This window comes from Taudactylus pleione, unplaced genomic scaffold (genome assembly GCF_031769625.1).
Source record: "Taudactylus pleione unplaced genomic scaffold, aTauple2 ptg000556l, whole genome shotgun sequence".
NCBI classification, from domain to species: Eukaryota; Metazoa; Chordata; class Amphibia; order Anura; family Myobatrachidae; genus Taudactylus; species Taudactylus pleione.
Window position 1 is genome coordinate 16205319 of NW_028284958.1, and position 18090 is coordinate 16223408.

The 18090-nt window shown below is 43.0% G+C and overlaps 1 protein-coding gene across 1 annotated transcript in view; it reads right to left on the bottom strand.

Annotated features, from left to right (window-relative positions):
• Positions 1–18090, bottom strand: part of IGF1R (insulin like growth factor 1 receptor) — a 225574-nt gene that overhangs the window by 57630 nt on the left and 149854 nt on the right. The window contains exons 5-10 of the mRNA XM_088452688.1: positions 12574–12718; positions 8751–8965; positions 7440–7566; positions 5673–5911; positions 4456–4623; positions 3707–3914 (exon numbers count right to left, since the gene is read on the bottom strand). Of these exons, the coding sequence (XP_088308814.1) occupies positions 3707–3914; positions 4456–4623; positions 5673–5911; positions 7440–7566; positions 8751–8965; positions 12574–12718 (1102 nt within the window). The remainder of the gene's footprint in view (positions 1–3706; positions 3915–4455; positions 4624–5672; positions 5912–7439; positions 7567–8750; positions 8966–12573; positions 12719–18090) is intronic.

Genomic DNA, 18090 nt, shown 5'->3' on the forward strand with positions numbered 1-18090 from the left:
ACTCATCCTAAATGTATCTATTTATATGGATACACACTGTGTTTTGGAATCTCTGGACTAAAGGAAAAATATGTACTACACAACCAAAGGAGGTCCGATGTAAAAGATACCTTTTGGTGAACATAGGGAGTGTGTACTAGGTGAGTGTCTCTCTTGAGGGACGTGATATTATCCATTCGATATTTGGGTGAAGACCTAAAGCAAGGAAGGGGAACCTCAGGCCCCCGGAATCATTTGGTCTGGCCCTCTGAGCTTTTTTCTGCTAGCCTCATTTGGCTAGCATGGTGCCTAGAATGGCACCCTGCAGCCAGAATCTATGCAGCAGTGCCACCTGGAGCGTCCTTAGGAAGCTTCAGACGGTCACACCGCTGTTCTTACAGCTCCCCGGGTCATCCTCTGGTGCTCCGGGCATTGCTGTAATCACCGGCGACTGTGGCCCCGCCCCTTGTGACATCACGGTGGTTTGCAGCAGGCCGGCGAATAATGTAAAATATATATCAAAATGGCCTTCGGCAGAAAAAAAGGTTCCCCAACCCGACCTATAGAAACCTTTTGATGCATGCATCTCATATATATGAGGTTAGTTCAGAGGTTCCTGTAGAATACATAAAAGATTGCAGTTTGTGGAAAATAAATGAAAAATGTCCTGTTTTTCTGGGGTTCTTTTTTTGGAGAACACCGGACATTTCCACGGAAACAATTGGGACTGATCATACTCTATCTAGCAGCGCTTGTGGACTACTCTATTTTAACACAATAAGATATTTTGCTTTTTAAGGGAATACTGTGCAGACTAATCTTTGATAAATTGTTAAAAGTCTGCAGCCACTACACTGATCAGTATTTTGAGCTAACTCCCATCAATTCCACTATCTAGGCTTTTACTGGGCAGGGCTATACAGTGTTGTACTTGTCCTACATTAGAATGTCCCTTCCCTAACCCATCCCACCTCTGCAGGAACATGCTGGTGAAAGTGCCGGAATCTGGCAAGTCTGCAAAGGCGCACATGCGTACCCCCATTTTACTGGGCATACAGTACACAGAGCGATTTCACGCAAGAGGTGCTATGCTAGCCGGTGTAGTACTCATTCTGCATCAGGCCTGTCGAGTGAAAGGGGTTTTTTTTATAACGAGGATACCTTATCAGTTAGATAAAGTGGAATGGACTCTTACAGAAATATGGCAGTGCTCGATGGGCAAATGCGGAACGATTTTCTGACTAAATACAGCTACAATGACATTCAACGAGAGTCAAGATGCTCTACTTCAACTGTATTATTACAAGCAACCAAACATTGTTTTCTGACATACTTAGTGGTGAGGAGGTTAACGTGGAAATAGAAGGCAAACATTATCTCTCAAAACAAAACAAATCAAATCAGGATTTTCCATTGTGATTCAACCATACCCTTGGATAAACTTTTCTCCTCCCTGGGCTGCCTGAACTTGTCAGATAGGATTAAGCACAATCCCGGTTCACATTCCTCCTACAGCGACATCTCGCTCTTTCCTTCCTATTTTAAAGCATGCTGGTCTAAAATGACTTAAAACAAAAATACATTTGTGGAGCTCAGAAAGTCTCTGGTTGCTTAAGTCTTTGTATGTTTAGTTATTGTGCTATAAAATATGCCTGTGTTTACTTGGGGCAATGTTTGTGTCACTTTACATCATGCTCACCTTAAACAAGAAGGATGCTATTGTATTATATTCACTTCTATGGTGTTTGTGGAAGGAATAATTAGACTTCCTTACACATTTGGATGACTTACTTTATTGGCGTGCACGTTCCCTCCTGCAACTTTTACTAAATGCACAGCTTTATTCTTTCTAGCCTCAGTCTGTGCCTTTTAGCCATGTATTTACATCATTAAGCAGTGTTTCTTATTTGTATTGCTTTAGGACACTGCACGGCTCTGATGAATTCCTGGCAATGCCATCCAGGGAGTGGCACTATGTGTATATCCAGGAGAATAAACGTTACCCGATGATAAAAATACATGTCTGAAAAGAACAGGAGCCTGAACAGAAAAAAAATCAACTTAGATCAGTAAAAAAAAAATAAAAGCTGAACGCCGGCAAACACCAGAAGCTTCAATTTGCTTGAAAATGGACAAATGCTTACAGATATACTTATTAGCGTGCCTGATTATGTGCATGCACAGCAGTATTATACTGGCTTTTACGGTCACCACCACAAAAAACAGTGTGCGGTACATATCAGAAGTGATAAAAAAAAATGACTTCTCTGGATTCTTGTAACTGGAAAGTTATTAAATAGTGTAGCATTCTTACGATTCAAGTTTTAGCTTGATGACTTAGGAAAAATAGGTGATTCAACAATGAGGCAAAAACAGCGTTTGTATTACCCTTGAACAGGACTAAGCGCCGGATTCAATTAGCCACGATAAAGCGATAAACTATCACACTTACCGCCCGTTTTTGCGCCTACTCCGGCAATGCGCACTCCCGTTTTTCACCAAATCCTGCAATAACGCATATGTGCGATATTTTTTCATAACAAAACAGACGAACAGTTCTCCATATTTAGAGAAATAAGTCTGCTCCCCAAAAAAAGGTTAACTGACATAGGAAATCAATATAGAAGTGAATTATTGGCCATAAAAAAAAATATTTGGGGTTCTTAAATTGGGTCAATTGGCTGGTGTCTGCGTATTTGCATAAGTGTTGAAAAATTATAAAAAGCAATATTTTTAGGAGGGTACATTAAATGGGTGCTAGTATATTTTTGTGTCTATAAAGTGCACTTTTAAAATTGTTTAAAAATACACCAGCTGCAGCCACCTGCAATGTTTAACACACCTGTCGCATCCTACAGCCCCACAAAATACCTGACCCAGTACTTTAAACTCATTTTCCACTACTTTTATTTTTTTCGAGCTAAAATGGACGTCATTTTGCACAAATGAAACACAACTTTTTTGCTTATTTATCATTAGGGGGGTGTCCAAAGGGTTCTGAAACAAATCCCCACATTTTTAGCCAAAAATAGAGATTTTGCATTTTTTTTTTTTTGCCAGCTCTGAGATGATGAAAACTTATCACAGGTTTCAGTCTATGCAATTATTGCACATGCAATAATTGAATTGCGCGATCGCAAAATAATCACGATAATTTATCGCCGAAATGAGGTTTATCGCATCTAATTGAATCCGGCCCTAAGTATCACTATCCATAGTATGGAGTCCATCTGGTTACATACAGAACTGTCCTCATACATTTAGCCTCAAATATGCTACGCAGCGTGACTTGCCTGGTGTTAAAGAGCCGCCAGGTCACCGTGCCACTCTGGTTACGTCTGGCATAAAAAAAAAAATTTATTTTGCTGAAAACGCATCTAAGTCACAATATGACGTGACTATGATGCACCAGCAGACTGGGTTGATTATTGTGATATATGACACTTGTATATATCTGTGTGCACCTGTGTCTGTACATGAACAAAAACGGAATCTGAAATGAAAAAAGCTGAGGTTACTTTATTGTAGCACTTCATTTACAGATTCAGAGACACAGTTGCAAACAGATATACGCTTATCAAATTAACACCACCCTAGTCCATGGACTTCGATGCAGTTTTGGCAACAAAAAGACGACCTGGCGTGCCAAGAATGGCTTTTTAGCGTGACTGCAACAAAGATGTATAAGGACATCTATAACCCTGGCCGTATCCAATGGACCAGTTACCTGGGCGTAAAGATGGAGTTGTGCAGGAAGTTTTCAAACATCTTCCTGTACTCCGCTTCATCCTTCTCTGCTTTCTTCTCAGCTTCAGTTTTTGGGCAAGCGCAGCAAGGCCCCTTCTCTTGGCCTCCTCCTGCTTCTGGCTTGGTGGGCTCTTTTGCTTCATCTGTGTCAATGGTCGCATTGGCATATTTTCGACTAGGGACTTTGTCTGAATGAAAACAATATGGAAAAAACCTATGAAATAGCGAGAACCTGTGGAATTCTATATATTCTGTCCCACTTCTGCATAGGACTGTCTTCCCAAATGTGTTATTATCAGGACAAAACTGACTACAGTATGGACAAAGCACTGAGATAAAAGCCGGAATGTCAGATATGCTTTCTTTCACATCTGCAATCTGCAAACTGTACAGTTCCCTCACCAAAAATCTGATCTCCCTAAAATATACAACAAAAAAAGCAAACCAAGTCTACTTGGTCTAAATGAAAGAACAGACTGGATAGCTCTAGAAGAGCATTAATACATTGGTTATTGCAGATATATTATTTTCCTATCCAATGACAAAAAGTTAACTATTCACACAATACTTACTCTGACAGTAGATTATTTCTAGTTGTGGCCCACATGATTTTATTTTTAACTTTTCTTAAATTGGAATGGATGATTTATTTCAAAAAGCATTTAGTGATCATCACTTGGACAGACAGACATACATCAGTGATTTATAGGGGAGGGGCAGGAAGAGTACCTTTGGAGCAGTAGTTGTGCTGGTAGAGGTAGCTATCCTGAGGCTGCTGCTGCCAGCGCACAAAGTAATAGGAGAGATTGCCGTTTGGCGAAGAGGGCGGATTCCATCTCACAATCAGCTGAGAGGATGTGTTGGAGGCGGATATGACATCCAGAGGAATGGAAGGAACTGAATAAGGATATAAACAGTGTGGATAAACAAACAAACAATCCTGCATTACCAGCACATACAGATCATTTTTTTAATAAGAAATTTCCTATTTTTGATATAGGAACAATAATCCACATATGCAAATTCTACTCCCAAGCACCCCAGATAAAATAATGCATACATATACAGGCTATTTTTAGTCAAGAAGGTTTAAAAAAAAGTTTTGCTTTTCAAAGTATGTAGCAGGAGGTTTATTTTATTTTTTTAAAGGCTAACTATACTTTTGTGATGTTTTTCTTTTCCTTAGGGGTTGTGCATGCGGAAAAAAACCCTAAAATGGTCTGTTTTGCAGATGTAACTCTGAGGTTATCTTCATCCATATTGTTGCCACTCTGCTCAAATGATCTGTGGTCATTGACAAGATGATATGGAGTGGAAAGCCAGTAATATTACAGAGGACTTGTTACGCTGTGCACAAGGACATACTGAGGATGGTGCGACCATTGCCATCACCCAGAGTACCACGGCTAATTGATCCCTCGGGGCTATTCATCTAGCCTTGAAGCAGTCAGTTAAAAGATGTCATTTTCACCAGGAAGGTGAAAAAAAATTCCTCGATGAGCAAACCCTGTTTATGGAATCACGGCCAAGAAAACACATAGGATCCGTGACCTTATCACGAATCCTATGTGCATTCGCCCGAAAACTGATAATTTTTCAGACGAATAAAACGGGATCTCATTGAATAGCCCGAAATGGAGTAAGTCCCCTTTTATTGGGCCAAAAACTTAACAGGGATAATTGAATTCCCCCCCTAAGTGGGTAGGACAGTTGCTGCCCTGGTATCTGTATCTGTCTCGTGGGGTGCACCGATGGGCGCTGTACGTGTCCTTACATTGCAGCGTATATTTATTATCCTCTATAGTCAGCTATTCAAGACTCAATCAAATTCTCAAATATATCTTGGAAATTTTATGTTAATTAATAATGTATTACCTCTAGTCATGTTGTTTATAAGCGATTCATGGCTTAGAGAGCCTTGCGGAAACAATACTATTTAGAAATACCTGCAGCATCCGTACGTATGTAAACAATCTTGCTCTTGGCTCCGTGGATGTGATGCGTATCCATCATATTCAGAGTAAGGGCTTTCACAAATATTGCATAGGAAGTCCAGGGTTTCAGACCCTGCAGGAGAATCCCTGGGTACTTTTCCTTGTTCTGAGGAAGGTCCACATCCACCATATTCCAGCTGTTGGACCCACAAGCATCATGTCCGTCGTATTCAGTCACATTAGAATCAGGGCTGGAATGAAACGTAAAAATATGACTAAAGTACATACATTATTTATTATCAGTTATTTATATAGCGCAAATATATTCCGTAGCGCTTTACAGAGATTATTTCAGTTATTCACACCAACCCATGTCCAAGTAGAGCTTACAATCAATATTCTCTACAAATATACACTAGGGTCAATTCCTTTGTCGGAAGCCAGTTACCCTATCGGTATGGAGCACTCAGAGAAACCCTACATAAAAACGTAGGGAAAATACAAACACCACACAGATCGTGCCTTGATAAGGAATTTAACTCATGACCTCAGGGCTATGAAGCGGTAATGCTAACCACTACGCTAACCGTACATTAGGAACTACACTTGGATTTCTGCATGGTTTGCTCTTATAGTGACAACATAGCTTATTCCAGCTGGTTTGGGTTTTTTTGTTAAAAAGATTGTATGTGGACTTGTCAGTAATTATTTTAGTGCTACTAAGTGTAGAGAAACATTAGCAGGGTCTAATGAACTTGTCAATGTTTGGTATTTGTGACGGCTTCTTAATGCAATCGGTGCTGTAATTTGATCGATCAGGAGGGACTTTCGCTGAAACTGTATTACTTACTGTATCAATGTGTGTATTTCGTGAATCCTACTTAACTGTATATGATTCATACACATTGCAAATAAAACTAAGGGCCCAATTCAGACTTACGCAATGCCGATATTTATGCAGATCGGGAATTTGTTTGCCATTGCACATGCAAGCCACATTGCGCTCGCACAGAGGACTCATTCGCAAAGTGAGTGACAGGTGGTCAGTGTTTGTGGGGTGGTAACGGGGTGGTGAGGAAGAAGCGCAGGTGTGTCTGATCATTTAAATTCCATTTCATGGGCATGCATGAATTAGCCACTGCAAACTCCTTTGCAGCATGAGAGCTCCCTGCGTGTCAGGAGAGATGCAGCGTTCTCGGCTTGTCAGACTTGACTTAGATGCTGCTTGACTGCCTGATGTGCGTCAATGGTACCGATGTTTACGTGATATGAGGTGGTGACAGTGGGTGTCCCTATGGCCGGGTAAGCGCTGTAAACATTAGCATATTTTCGCAGCTGCATTCCATGTGAAATTGCAGATGCGATTGCATTAGCGTGCATCTCTAAATCAGGCCCCCTAAGTATGTACAGAAAGGAACCCTTCAGGCAAATGATTTTATGATAAATGAAAAAAAAATAAAAATCACTTCAATGTGAACCCAGAAATGCAAGTAAAAAAATCAACACAGCACCTAAGTGGTACAGCGAAAACCATGATACCATACCCAGTGGAACAGCAAGTCCTAATCTAGAAGGTCAATGTGATGGATAAAAGTAGCTGACCAGAGTCATGAATCACTATTACTCAGTATTACTCCTGCATGACAAAGTGCACTGCTGATTCTAGCAACAGATTTACTTTTAATCAGAACCACCAGTATGGAAACAATTACAAGTCCGGGGATATCAAAAAGGTAAAAACTTCAGCAGTGTGGTTTGAGTGGTTGTGTCTGAACTTACGCCTCCTTATAGTAGACGGTGAAGCTGATGAGGTCTCTGTAATCTGGTGGCCGGTAACGCTCCCACGTCAATATGATCCGGTTCTTACTTGTGATGTTGGAGATGAAATTCAGAGTGTGGCTCTCACCTGTGACATAAACATGGTATATTGCCATAAACGGAAGTGTGCACGTGCCATTGAGGCAACACAATGTGAGCTACACAAATATGCATGGTTAATCACGCGTCCTGTGTAACGTGACTCATAGTGCATGGTGGATAGACGTGGAAGGACATATCTGTAAGGCTTTGGTTCTAAAATCATATTGAAGAGCACTGTAGGACAGCACGTAGAGGCAAGTAAAGGCTATTTATAAAATAATGCCCTCTGCGCGACTAACAAGGCAACGAGAGATAGAAGTGTTACATTATAGTATGTATTGTATATTACTCAAGGAGATGCGGAGGCGTGCCAGAAGCAGCTCAGGAAAGACGGGTTAAATGTTTGCAAGTAGATTTTTCTGCAAATTGTGTGAAGAGGTGGTTGAGGGCGGACACATTTTCCCCATCTACTTGTGGCGTCGCTAATCACTTACAAAATTGAAAATTGTACCTCACACGTTATAAATGCCATGTGTGCTTGTTGTTCCACATATGCACTGGACTTTATCCAATGCACATGGAATTTACATGACTACTTAAATGATATCCAAGGGGTGCAGAAGGAGCATTGAGGCAGCATTTCTGGTTTAACCGAGAGCATTTTACTCATTGCAAAAGAATTTGTTTTTCCTACGTCCAAGGGGGAGGTGGAAATCAGGCATTGGTCTATACTTTAAACGTGACGCCTTTTTTCACCTTCCAAGCATGTTGTAAGGGAACACGCATTTCTAGCGACTTCTTCCAATGTAAAGTAATTAAAAAAAAAAAAACATCCAAAACACATCAAAATAATAAACACAGTCTAGATGCCCCTCACACACATAAATTAATTAAGACATCAATAATGCTACATTGAGGTGTTTTTAAATTAAAATATTTAAATTAATGAAGAGGGTTGTCAGAGGATAGTTGGCAAGACTGTGCGATGACATCTTCACACTTCCAGTATGCAAAATTCCAGCCAGTTACACAATCCTTGCTGAACCTGTTTAAGTGGACAGTTCAATAACCAGGAATAAAAGGTATACTGTGTGCATGCTTCTACTCATGTGTGAGACAAACGATATTGCATTTGTGCACATTGTAAAGTACACTGCAGGTCATGAGAGACTTTGTTCTAGATTGAAACTTCTAGCTTTGTAAACTTCCCATCTGCAGTATGTTACTCACAGGATGCTCGGTCTCCATTATTTCTGGGATTAATGTCCGACTCAGTCTGCCTTCCTCGGGTTTCTGTTGCGTTTTCCATATCATAGATCTCTTTCAAGCAAAGCCTGGGGTTAAACGCAAAGTACATCTTGCCTTGTTTGATGGTGAGGTTGTGCTTTGACCAGTCCCACAGCTGCTGTAGATTATTGTTGTCCAGAACATAAAAAGCATAATTCCTACACAGTGACACAAAAATAAAAATAAACTTCCTAATGACACTGAACAAAAAATATATTATGACAACATGCCTTCAATTTGTAGCCAATCAAAAACATGTGTTTATGGTGCAGGTGGTATCTTGTGGACTGAAACATTTAATGAGCAGCCTATGAATTCACTGAAAATTGGGGACATCATTAATGCACAAAGAGAATTGAAAGGCCGTATACAGTGGTATATCCACCATGGGTTTAGGGTGTGTGGTGCACAAACAATGGGGGAAAGGAATCAAGCCTTGGAGATAGATACTGATTGGTTAGTACTTTCTAACTGCCATTTTATATGCGGTATTTGAAAAATGACAGTTTGGTTGGCACTTTATCTCTCTCCATGGCTTGATACATCTCCCCACCCTCCATCCACAGTTGTGCTTTCACAGGCAGAAGAGAGGACTTAGGGCCCTGGTCACGTTGGCTATTCTTACCAAACCTAATTCTGGCATTGCATATGTATTCTTGCTGTTAGTAGGGAACAACTCCCTCTAAGGCCCGTATTCAATTAGAAGCAAAAAGCCGAGATCCACGAAAAAAAAGTATCGCCAATTGCGACTTTTCGCCTGTCGGAAACTTATCTCTGTATTCAATGCCCTCCGCTTTTCGCGTACGCGCAAAGTCAATGTAATGTAATAGGCGAAAAAGACTCGCCTCTGAATAGCAGGAGAAAAGAGGTGAATTTTTTTCATTTTGGGGTGCAAAGGTGGGGAAACCACTCAGTACCCTTGGAAAAGCCCCCCAAAAGAACAACTGCGTCCAAAAAATCCAGGAAAAAACTTAACACCCCAAAAAAAGTACTTTGCGCTTTCTCGCCCCCAAATTCAAAGTGGGGGACAAGTTCGCAAACTAGCGAAATAAGGTTCTGGGGGTGCTATAAGAAGGGTTTTTTGGGACTTCAAGTGCTTTTTTGAGGGAGGAATTTCACTTTTAATAAAACTGCACTTTAGAGACATTAGAAGATGCTAGCACCCATTTTCAGGTACCCCAAATTTGACCGGACTACTTATTTTCTCCAAAAAATACAGCTTTATGCCATTCTTCACCACTTGTGCAAAGACACTAATTAGAGGCAATTGTGCAAACTTAAGTACCTTAAACAGTTTTATTAGGACTAATCGGACACTACTACATTGATCCCCAATGTTTCTGCATCTTTTTCGGGATTCAGGCTGATTTCCCCGATTCTGACACCACTTTGCCTGTTCAGACTTCGCCTGTCGCTGTTTTCGCATCTTTTGGAATTGAATAGGACGAATAGCGGGTACGCGCACGTTACGTTTCCGCGGCTAAATTACGCGATGTAGGTGAAAAGTCCGGCATGCAAAACTTTATCATGTACGCAAAACTAATTGAATACGGCCCTAAGCCTGGGATAGAGCATGGCAGGGGACTGATCCACTCTCTACCCAGACGATCTAGCTGGATCCTCTCGTGTTCTTCCATGTTGGCCAGCCCCCATCTCAACTATTCTTTTAGCAAATATGACTGTGCACAGCAGTCACCTGTAGATCAGGGAACTGTGAAGGGTGGTATTAATGTAATGTATATAACGTTGCTGACTGACATGAATACGGCCTCTGATATATAACGCACCACAGAATGTCTCTCTCACGTCTGTAAAAAATAGATGCTGTTAGTTTTCAGTGCTTGGGAAGTGGCACGATTTGTGTTTGCACAGATTTGTCTTTTTTTATCATAATTAGGCAAAAGGACAATTTCATTAGTTCAGGTTTATTTATATTATAAACAAATTCATACTTCATATCAATATCAGAATTATAAAAAAAAAAATTTGATTCCGGAAATTCCTCCCAACTCTCCTGAAATTGTTAAAGTTAGGAGAGCTGGGAAAGAAGAGTTTGTCTTGGCTGAGTAAAGTGTGAGAGAGCTTTTCATGAAAGCTCCAAGTTCCGATTAACTAGACGTTTAACCTGCGTGAATGTGGTGTATACGCTTACAAAATAAGGGAGGACCAAAATGATTTACAGCAACTGCAACAGAAAAACAGATCTGACAATGTCGAGGCAGCTAAACTCTGCCACTCTCTGCACCACTTCTAAGAGCAGTTTGGTCATGGTAAATGATGTACACAAGAAATAAATACGCAGCCTTGGACCCTCAAAAGATCGACTTTCAGATGATAAAAAGGAACTTACTGCAGCAGACAGGGCTTAGCTTGCAACAGGTACACATATTAATGCTTGTTGTAATTGACCTTATATGCAATGAGAACATAATCATTCTATTGAGCTTAACAAACCTGATTTAAGACATGCGATAAATATTGTTTGACGAGTTTGGAGGATTTATGGATCATCTGAATGAAGAATTTAAAGATGAAGAATGTAAAGAGTTCCTAACACATTAGGAGCAGCCTGAGAAAAAAAGTAAAAAGGATAAGAGGGTGCCAGGAATTCATAGCCGTGGAAACTTTACCCAGGCAGGTCAGAAAAACTAACAGAGACACAGCTTTCCCAGGACCTCCAAAATACTGCACTCCCCTTACACAGAAGCCCCTGATTCTCATACCTAGAGAACCATGAGAGAAATCAGGATTCTCCTGTGTGTTGGAGTGAAATGATAAACCAGGACACTAACAGAATGTGTCCAAACACTGGCATTCCAAGGCTTACAATATGAAGCAGAGATTCACCCTTTCCCTGCCAGACTAAATGTCATGCCAGGGTCGGGGAAAACTTTTAGCCAATAATTACATTAACAGTTGGGAGGAATTACTCCCATAAGTAAAGAAATTGGGGCGGGGTTATGAGGTTGTGAGTCCCCTAAGAAGCAGGGATGGGAGGAAGGGAGGGGGGGGGGGGGGTGGAGAACCTAGAAAGGGGTGACATGGGTTCCAGGATGAGATAGAAAAAGTTAACCAGCAATGTAAGATGCAACACAGTGTTTTCAGATCTGGTTTCATGCTTTCCATACCTTCATGAAGAGACTATTTCACGTGTCCTACATCTAATAAAATGTGTTTGCCGCCTACAAAGTATAAGCAGACAGTTAGGGGGCAACTCATTCTATTGTGTCGCCGCCGGACATCGCCATGACGTCCAGCGACATCTTAGGCAATCTTTGCTCATTTCTCTGCAAATTGCTATGGAGCACAAGGAAATATGAGAGCAGCTATTGGTCACAGAGCGCCTTTGCCCAAACCTTCTGGCGGAACTCTGAGCACATTGCGCCAAATTAAACTGCTGCCCCCCTTAGTAGTCTGAACCTTACACCTCAGTGATATAATCACTTAATATATTGATTATCTAAATATTGGTTCAACCAAGTGGTTCCCAAACTCGTTCCTCAAGGGGCCCTAACAGTCCAGGTTTTCAGGATATCCATACTTAAGCACAGGTGACATAATTAGTAACTCAGTCCATTTAATTATACCATCTATGCACAAGCATGGATTATCCTTAAAAACTGGACTGCTAGGGTGCCTTGAGCACAGAGTTTGGGAACCCCTGGTTCAACCTTACATCCTCCATTGCCAGAAGTCAACAGATCCACTTTAAATTAAAAGCCAGCAACATTATCAGCAAGTCAGTGTTGAGATAGCGCTCTCTCACCCATCTGTTTGATTCTCTCCATTGATGTAGCGCAGGCTTTTCAGGAAGGAGAGGGACACCAAAGCATGGGAGTGCCGGATTTTCACATACCCAGTCACAGTCTCTATAAGACCCATGAAATTCTCCAGCTCTGCCGCAATATTTTCTGCAACAAGAGACAGACAGATAAGCAACATGCTGTATATCTCCAGAACAGAACTGGTTTTCCCCAGCATACAGAATTTAGTCAGATCTGTGAATTACACACATTTTCAAGTGACAAAGTATAGTTTTTTGTTTTTAGTTACTGCGAGAACCATTCCTTCTGGTAAAAGCCTATATCACAATTATAACTCATTTATTGCCAGGCCTTGATTTACAAAACAGCTAATTCTTTACTGTTTGCCCAGTGCAATCTTACATCAAACCCGACTGTCACATCTGTGCAGAAGAAATAAAATCATTTTACATACACATTGCACAATTAACTGTATAAAATCTTAAACGCAATTCAATATAATAATGCCACTATCTTTATGAGTAGCAAAGAAAATACTACTCTACTCCCCATGCCTCATGGAGCAACTATATTGTGGTGGACTGGCACCTTGTGTGGGATGCCTCTGGTCCAAATATTCTGGAATAGGGTTGCTGAGGACATTATTCTACTCTATCTCTTGACTGTACTCATGTTAGCTAAAGTTTGATAGCTCAGACCTGGATGGCTCCTGTGGCCCCAACTACTAGGGAATAGAGAGCACTAATTAATTATACATTGGGACACGAAAAGTTTATCTACACAGGAAAGAATTGTCCTCTTATGTATGAGCGGGTATGGCACAGCTAGAGTGTCTCAGCCTACTCTCTTCATACAGCAGTATCTGGGGACCTCAACTGATAGTCTGTTCTGTTTGTCCTTATGCTACCATCCCATTGTGAATTACCATACTTTACAATATTTATATAATGTTGCTTCTAGTTTGCCTTTTTCTTGTGCAATGTTTATTTGCTAATGCACTGGCTGTGGTATATTTTGTCGACATTCTTTATGACGACATTGAACATGTCAATAAGGTTATTACGCAAAACATTAACCAGGTCAACATTCATAATTGCTGAAATTCGAATTCGTGACGATGTCAACATTCTTCTATTTTTACCACGTCAAATAGATCAATGTCGACCTTCTGCTGTTGACATTGTGACTGTCGACATTGATGTGGAGTCAGAATGTCTCTGGTGACAATGAACTGCTGAACTCTTTGTCTACCTTCCTCGAAACATTGCTAATAGACAATTTTTTTCTGTCCTTTGACCGCAGAGTTAGTTACATGCTCTACTATTTGTGACATCACTTTGGTTCTAAGGGGTCTATTTACTGAGCCTTGAATGGAGATAAAGTACCAGCCAACCAACTCCTGTCATTTTTTTCAAACACAGCCTGCGACATGGCAGTTAGGAACTGATGAGCTGGTACTTTATCTCCGTCCACTTTATCTCCATCAAAGGCTTTGTAAATAGACCCTTAAGTTGTTAATGTTTGTGCATTTAAAGCGAAAGCAAATATGAACAAAATAGGTGTTGCTATTATGGAGTCAGATACTTTTTGTTGACTCTACACTTACAATTGTAATAAACTATGGAAAAAATTTGATTTATGGTATAACACATCTCAGGGTCCACAGGATCTAACTTGGGGGTATGTAGTTTGTTAGCTGGCCAACCTGGTTTGTGAAACCCATATAACACAAAGAGCGCATCTGATTTCCTGATGTAGCTGGTACGATCCACGTAGATACGTAGGGCACGAACCACATCCAGGGAAGCGTCACCATTAGAAAGGTATGAAGACTGAAAGGTCGGAACTATAATTTCTTCACTAATATGAAAACGGGATACCACCTTAGGAAGGTAACCTGCTCTAGTACGAAGAACAAACCTATTTTGATGAAAAATTAAATATGGGGATGCATCCAAAAAAAGATTCTGCAATATCAAGAGGTCGTCCAAATATGGCAGTATCCTGACTCCTTGTCGTCTGAGATGAGCAGTCATGACTGCCATTATCTTGGTAAATAACCGAGGGGCTGTGGCCAGCCCGAAGGGTAGAGCATGAAATTGGTACAGTTGATCTACCGCCATTCTCAGAAATCCTTGGTGAAATTGTGCAATAGAAACAGGCAGATAAGCATCCTGTGTGTCCAAGGAGACCATGAAATCTCCAGGCTCCATTGCCAGCATAATTGACCGTAGGGTTTCCATATGGAATTTGGGCACATGGATGAATCTCTTGAGACTCTTCAAATTTAGTATAGGGTGATGTGACCCATTTGGTTTCTAAATCAAAAATGAATTTGAATAATAACCCCTTCCCTGTTGCGCCACAGGAACGGGGATTATGACCCGACTTCAGGAGGGCCCCAACAGCCCCCCGGAATGCCAAAGTTCTGACCGGGTTTACCGGAAGGGTTGTACCAACAAACCTCTGAGGGGGGAGCCTCAGGAACATGATGGCGTAACCATGAGAGACCACCTCTTGAACCCAGACATCCGTAGTCGTCTGATGTCAGAAATGAGAAAACTGTAGAAGTCGGCCTACCACCCTGGTACCTTCCAGGGGGAGGCCCGCCCCATCAGGCAGTGGGCTTATCATCCGGCTGGGAAGCAGGACGTCTGGTTGACCAGGATTTCCTGTGGGAATTATCCCATCTAGAGGAAGACTGTCCCTTTGCCATACCCTGTGGGCAAAAGGACAGAGCTGACGACCGCCTATACTTAGGGGTAGTCATAGACGGCAACCACGCAGATTTAGATGTCTCCAGAGAAGACACTAGGTCATCCAGCTCTGGTCCAAACAGTAGCTTCCCAACAAAAGGCAAAGACTCCAGGGCTTTCTTGGACCCTGTATGAGCCTTCCAGGTCTTTAGCCAAAGGGTTCTTTGAGCCACAACCGAAGTTGCCAATACCCTAGAAGCTAAGATACCTGCATCAATGACCACTTCGCCCCCATATACATAGCTGCTTCTTGCATCTGCCTGAGAGAAGACAGCTGCTCTCTGGTAACATTCGGCATGCTATCCTCCAGAGTCTTCGTCCATTCTTCCCTAGCCTTGGCTATACAGGCTACAGCCATAGCTGGTCTGGTAATAGCTCCAGATAATGAACACACTGATTTTAAATAGTTTATCAAGTTTTCTATCTGTAACTTCTTTTAATGAGAATGCTGCAGGAATGGGTAATGTAGAGCTCTTCATCAATCTAGTTACATGAGCATCTACTGAAGGGGGAACTTCCCATTTGTTACACTCACCAAGTGCAAATGGGTATCGAGAGGTTACATTCCTTGTAACACGAAAATGTTTATTTGGAGTACACCATGCTTCAGACATGAGATTCATCAGGTGTTCAGACTGAGGACAATAATCTTTAGTCTTCTTCTGACGCCTAAAGACCGGAGTCTTAGATTTCGGCGGAACCTCCTCTTCCTCTATACTGAGGACAGAACTAACCACTCTCTCCAGAGAGGGGACATCCACAGAGGATTGATGGTCTTCTTCCACTGAGTAAGATCCAGAATTCTGAGTATCAGAGTGCGATGTGGAGGTTGTGTCAGAATCCTGAGGCGACGCCTAAAGAGAACCTCTCTTACGCCCCTGCTTTACTGCCACTGGTCTATTCACCTGCACCCAGGGGCGCCGAGAGGGGGGGGGAGCGGGTACAGATTACCCGGGCCCGGGCTTCCTGAGGGGCCCGGCGGGGGCCCGGGTCCGACGCCGCCCCCCCCCCTCCCTCACAGCAGCCCAGCACACAGCGTGTGCTGAGCTGCAGTTGGAGACTGCTCGTGGCTGCTGAGGAGCAGCCACAGCAGTCTCCTATGCCTGTGTGGGGGAGCGATCACATTGATCGCGCCCCCCCTGGCTTTGCGTCGGGCTGAGGGGGCTCAGAGCGCCCCCCTTCACTGCAAATCTTATTTATTTTATTTTTTTTCGGCAAGGGGGGCGTGGACACGCCTCCCGAGATTAGGCCACGCCCCCTATTACCGGCGCCCGCCTTGGCTCTTGGCGGCCCTGCCTGCACCACTTGCTGAGGGGCTATAGACGGCAGCATACTCTGACTAGAGTGCGCAGAAGAATCAAACCAATAGTGATTCATGGGGTACATATACATAGAAGAATGCAAATGCTGTGGGAACCCCATAGCAGGAGGCAGTATGGCAGGAGCACGCGACGCTGCGGCCCTGTCCACCAATTGCAACAATACCAGAGACCAAGAGGACACCCAGGGTGGTTCTTGTGCTGGTGCAGGTGTACAAGATAGAACAGGTGGCTGTTTACAACAGACACTACACAACCAATCTTGCACAAAATCCTGTTCATACAGGCCTGCAAAACAGGATTTACATGATTTTAGCACAAGAAGCTCATCCTTCTCTCCTTTACCTTTAGACATAGCAATGTGTAACAGGTATCAGATATAGAGTATAAATGCAATTAATCAGGGCGGCCGCTTGCATCCTGAATGACGGCCGCCTTGTCGATTATTAAGCTGTGGGTTACCACCCACAGCTTAAAGACCGACCAGGTTGATGGTCGCGATGGTGAACACCATCGCGACCATCGGGGCTTACGACCAGACTCTAAGGTTGGGTCTGGGCACTCGTAAGCCCCAGGGAGCTTTCTGCTCTGATGAGCAGGAAGCTCCCCACTGACATCACTGATTATGTCAGTGCGGCTGCCCACAAAACGGTAGGCATTCGTAATGGAACGCCTCCATTTTGGAAACCACCCCCCCTGGCCCGCCTACCAAACGGGGGCAGCTGTCGATCAACATCGACAGCCGCCCCTTTGGTAGCGAGCTCCGGAGCGACAGAGTTTCTCTGTCGCTCCGGGGCTGGAAAGTGCGGGCGCTGCGCGTGCGCAGGACTAAGCATCGAGTCAGTTACGAGCGCATAGGCGCTTTTGACAGACTCTGAATGAGGTCCATAGTGCTATATATCTGACCTAGGGGAGAGGTATACAGGGAGACAGACCTAACCTCTGAGACCAACAGCTTTCAGCAGCGCACCCAAGGTGGACTGTGAGCGTCTCCCACAGGTGGTCAGAAGTAGCAAACCAGATGCGGAAATCCACAACCGGAAGTTGCGTCTGGGTTGGGGGAGGAGCGGCCGGGGGAGCGCCCATCTCCCCTAAGCTGCGATCTTGATGGCACAGGTACGCTGGCCTCACAATAGTAGACGCTACCTAGTGTGCTCATGTGCATCTACTACCCCCGTCCCTGGCGACAGACGATAAGGACCCGGCCACCCTAGTGAGGACACGTTAAACAAGACCTTCAACAGCAGCTGCCTCCGATGCGTCTCCTACACCAGAGGCCTGGTCTGCTCCCCGCATGATTCCCCATGAAGAATCCCCATACCATCTCCATGAATCCGATCGCAGTACGGACCCCAGCGATGCCGCTAGCTGAGCCACGCTGAGGCCTGCCGAAATCCCCAGGCCATACAGCGGTACTGACGTTTCGGCATCGGTAGAAGGAGTC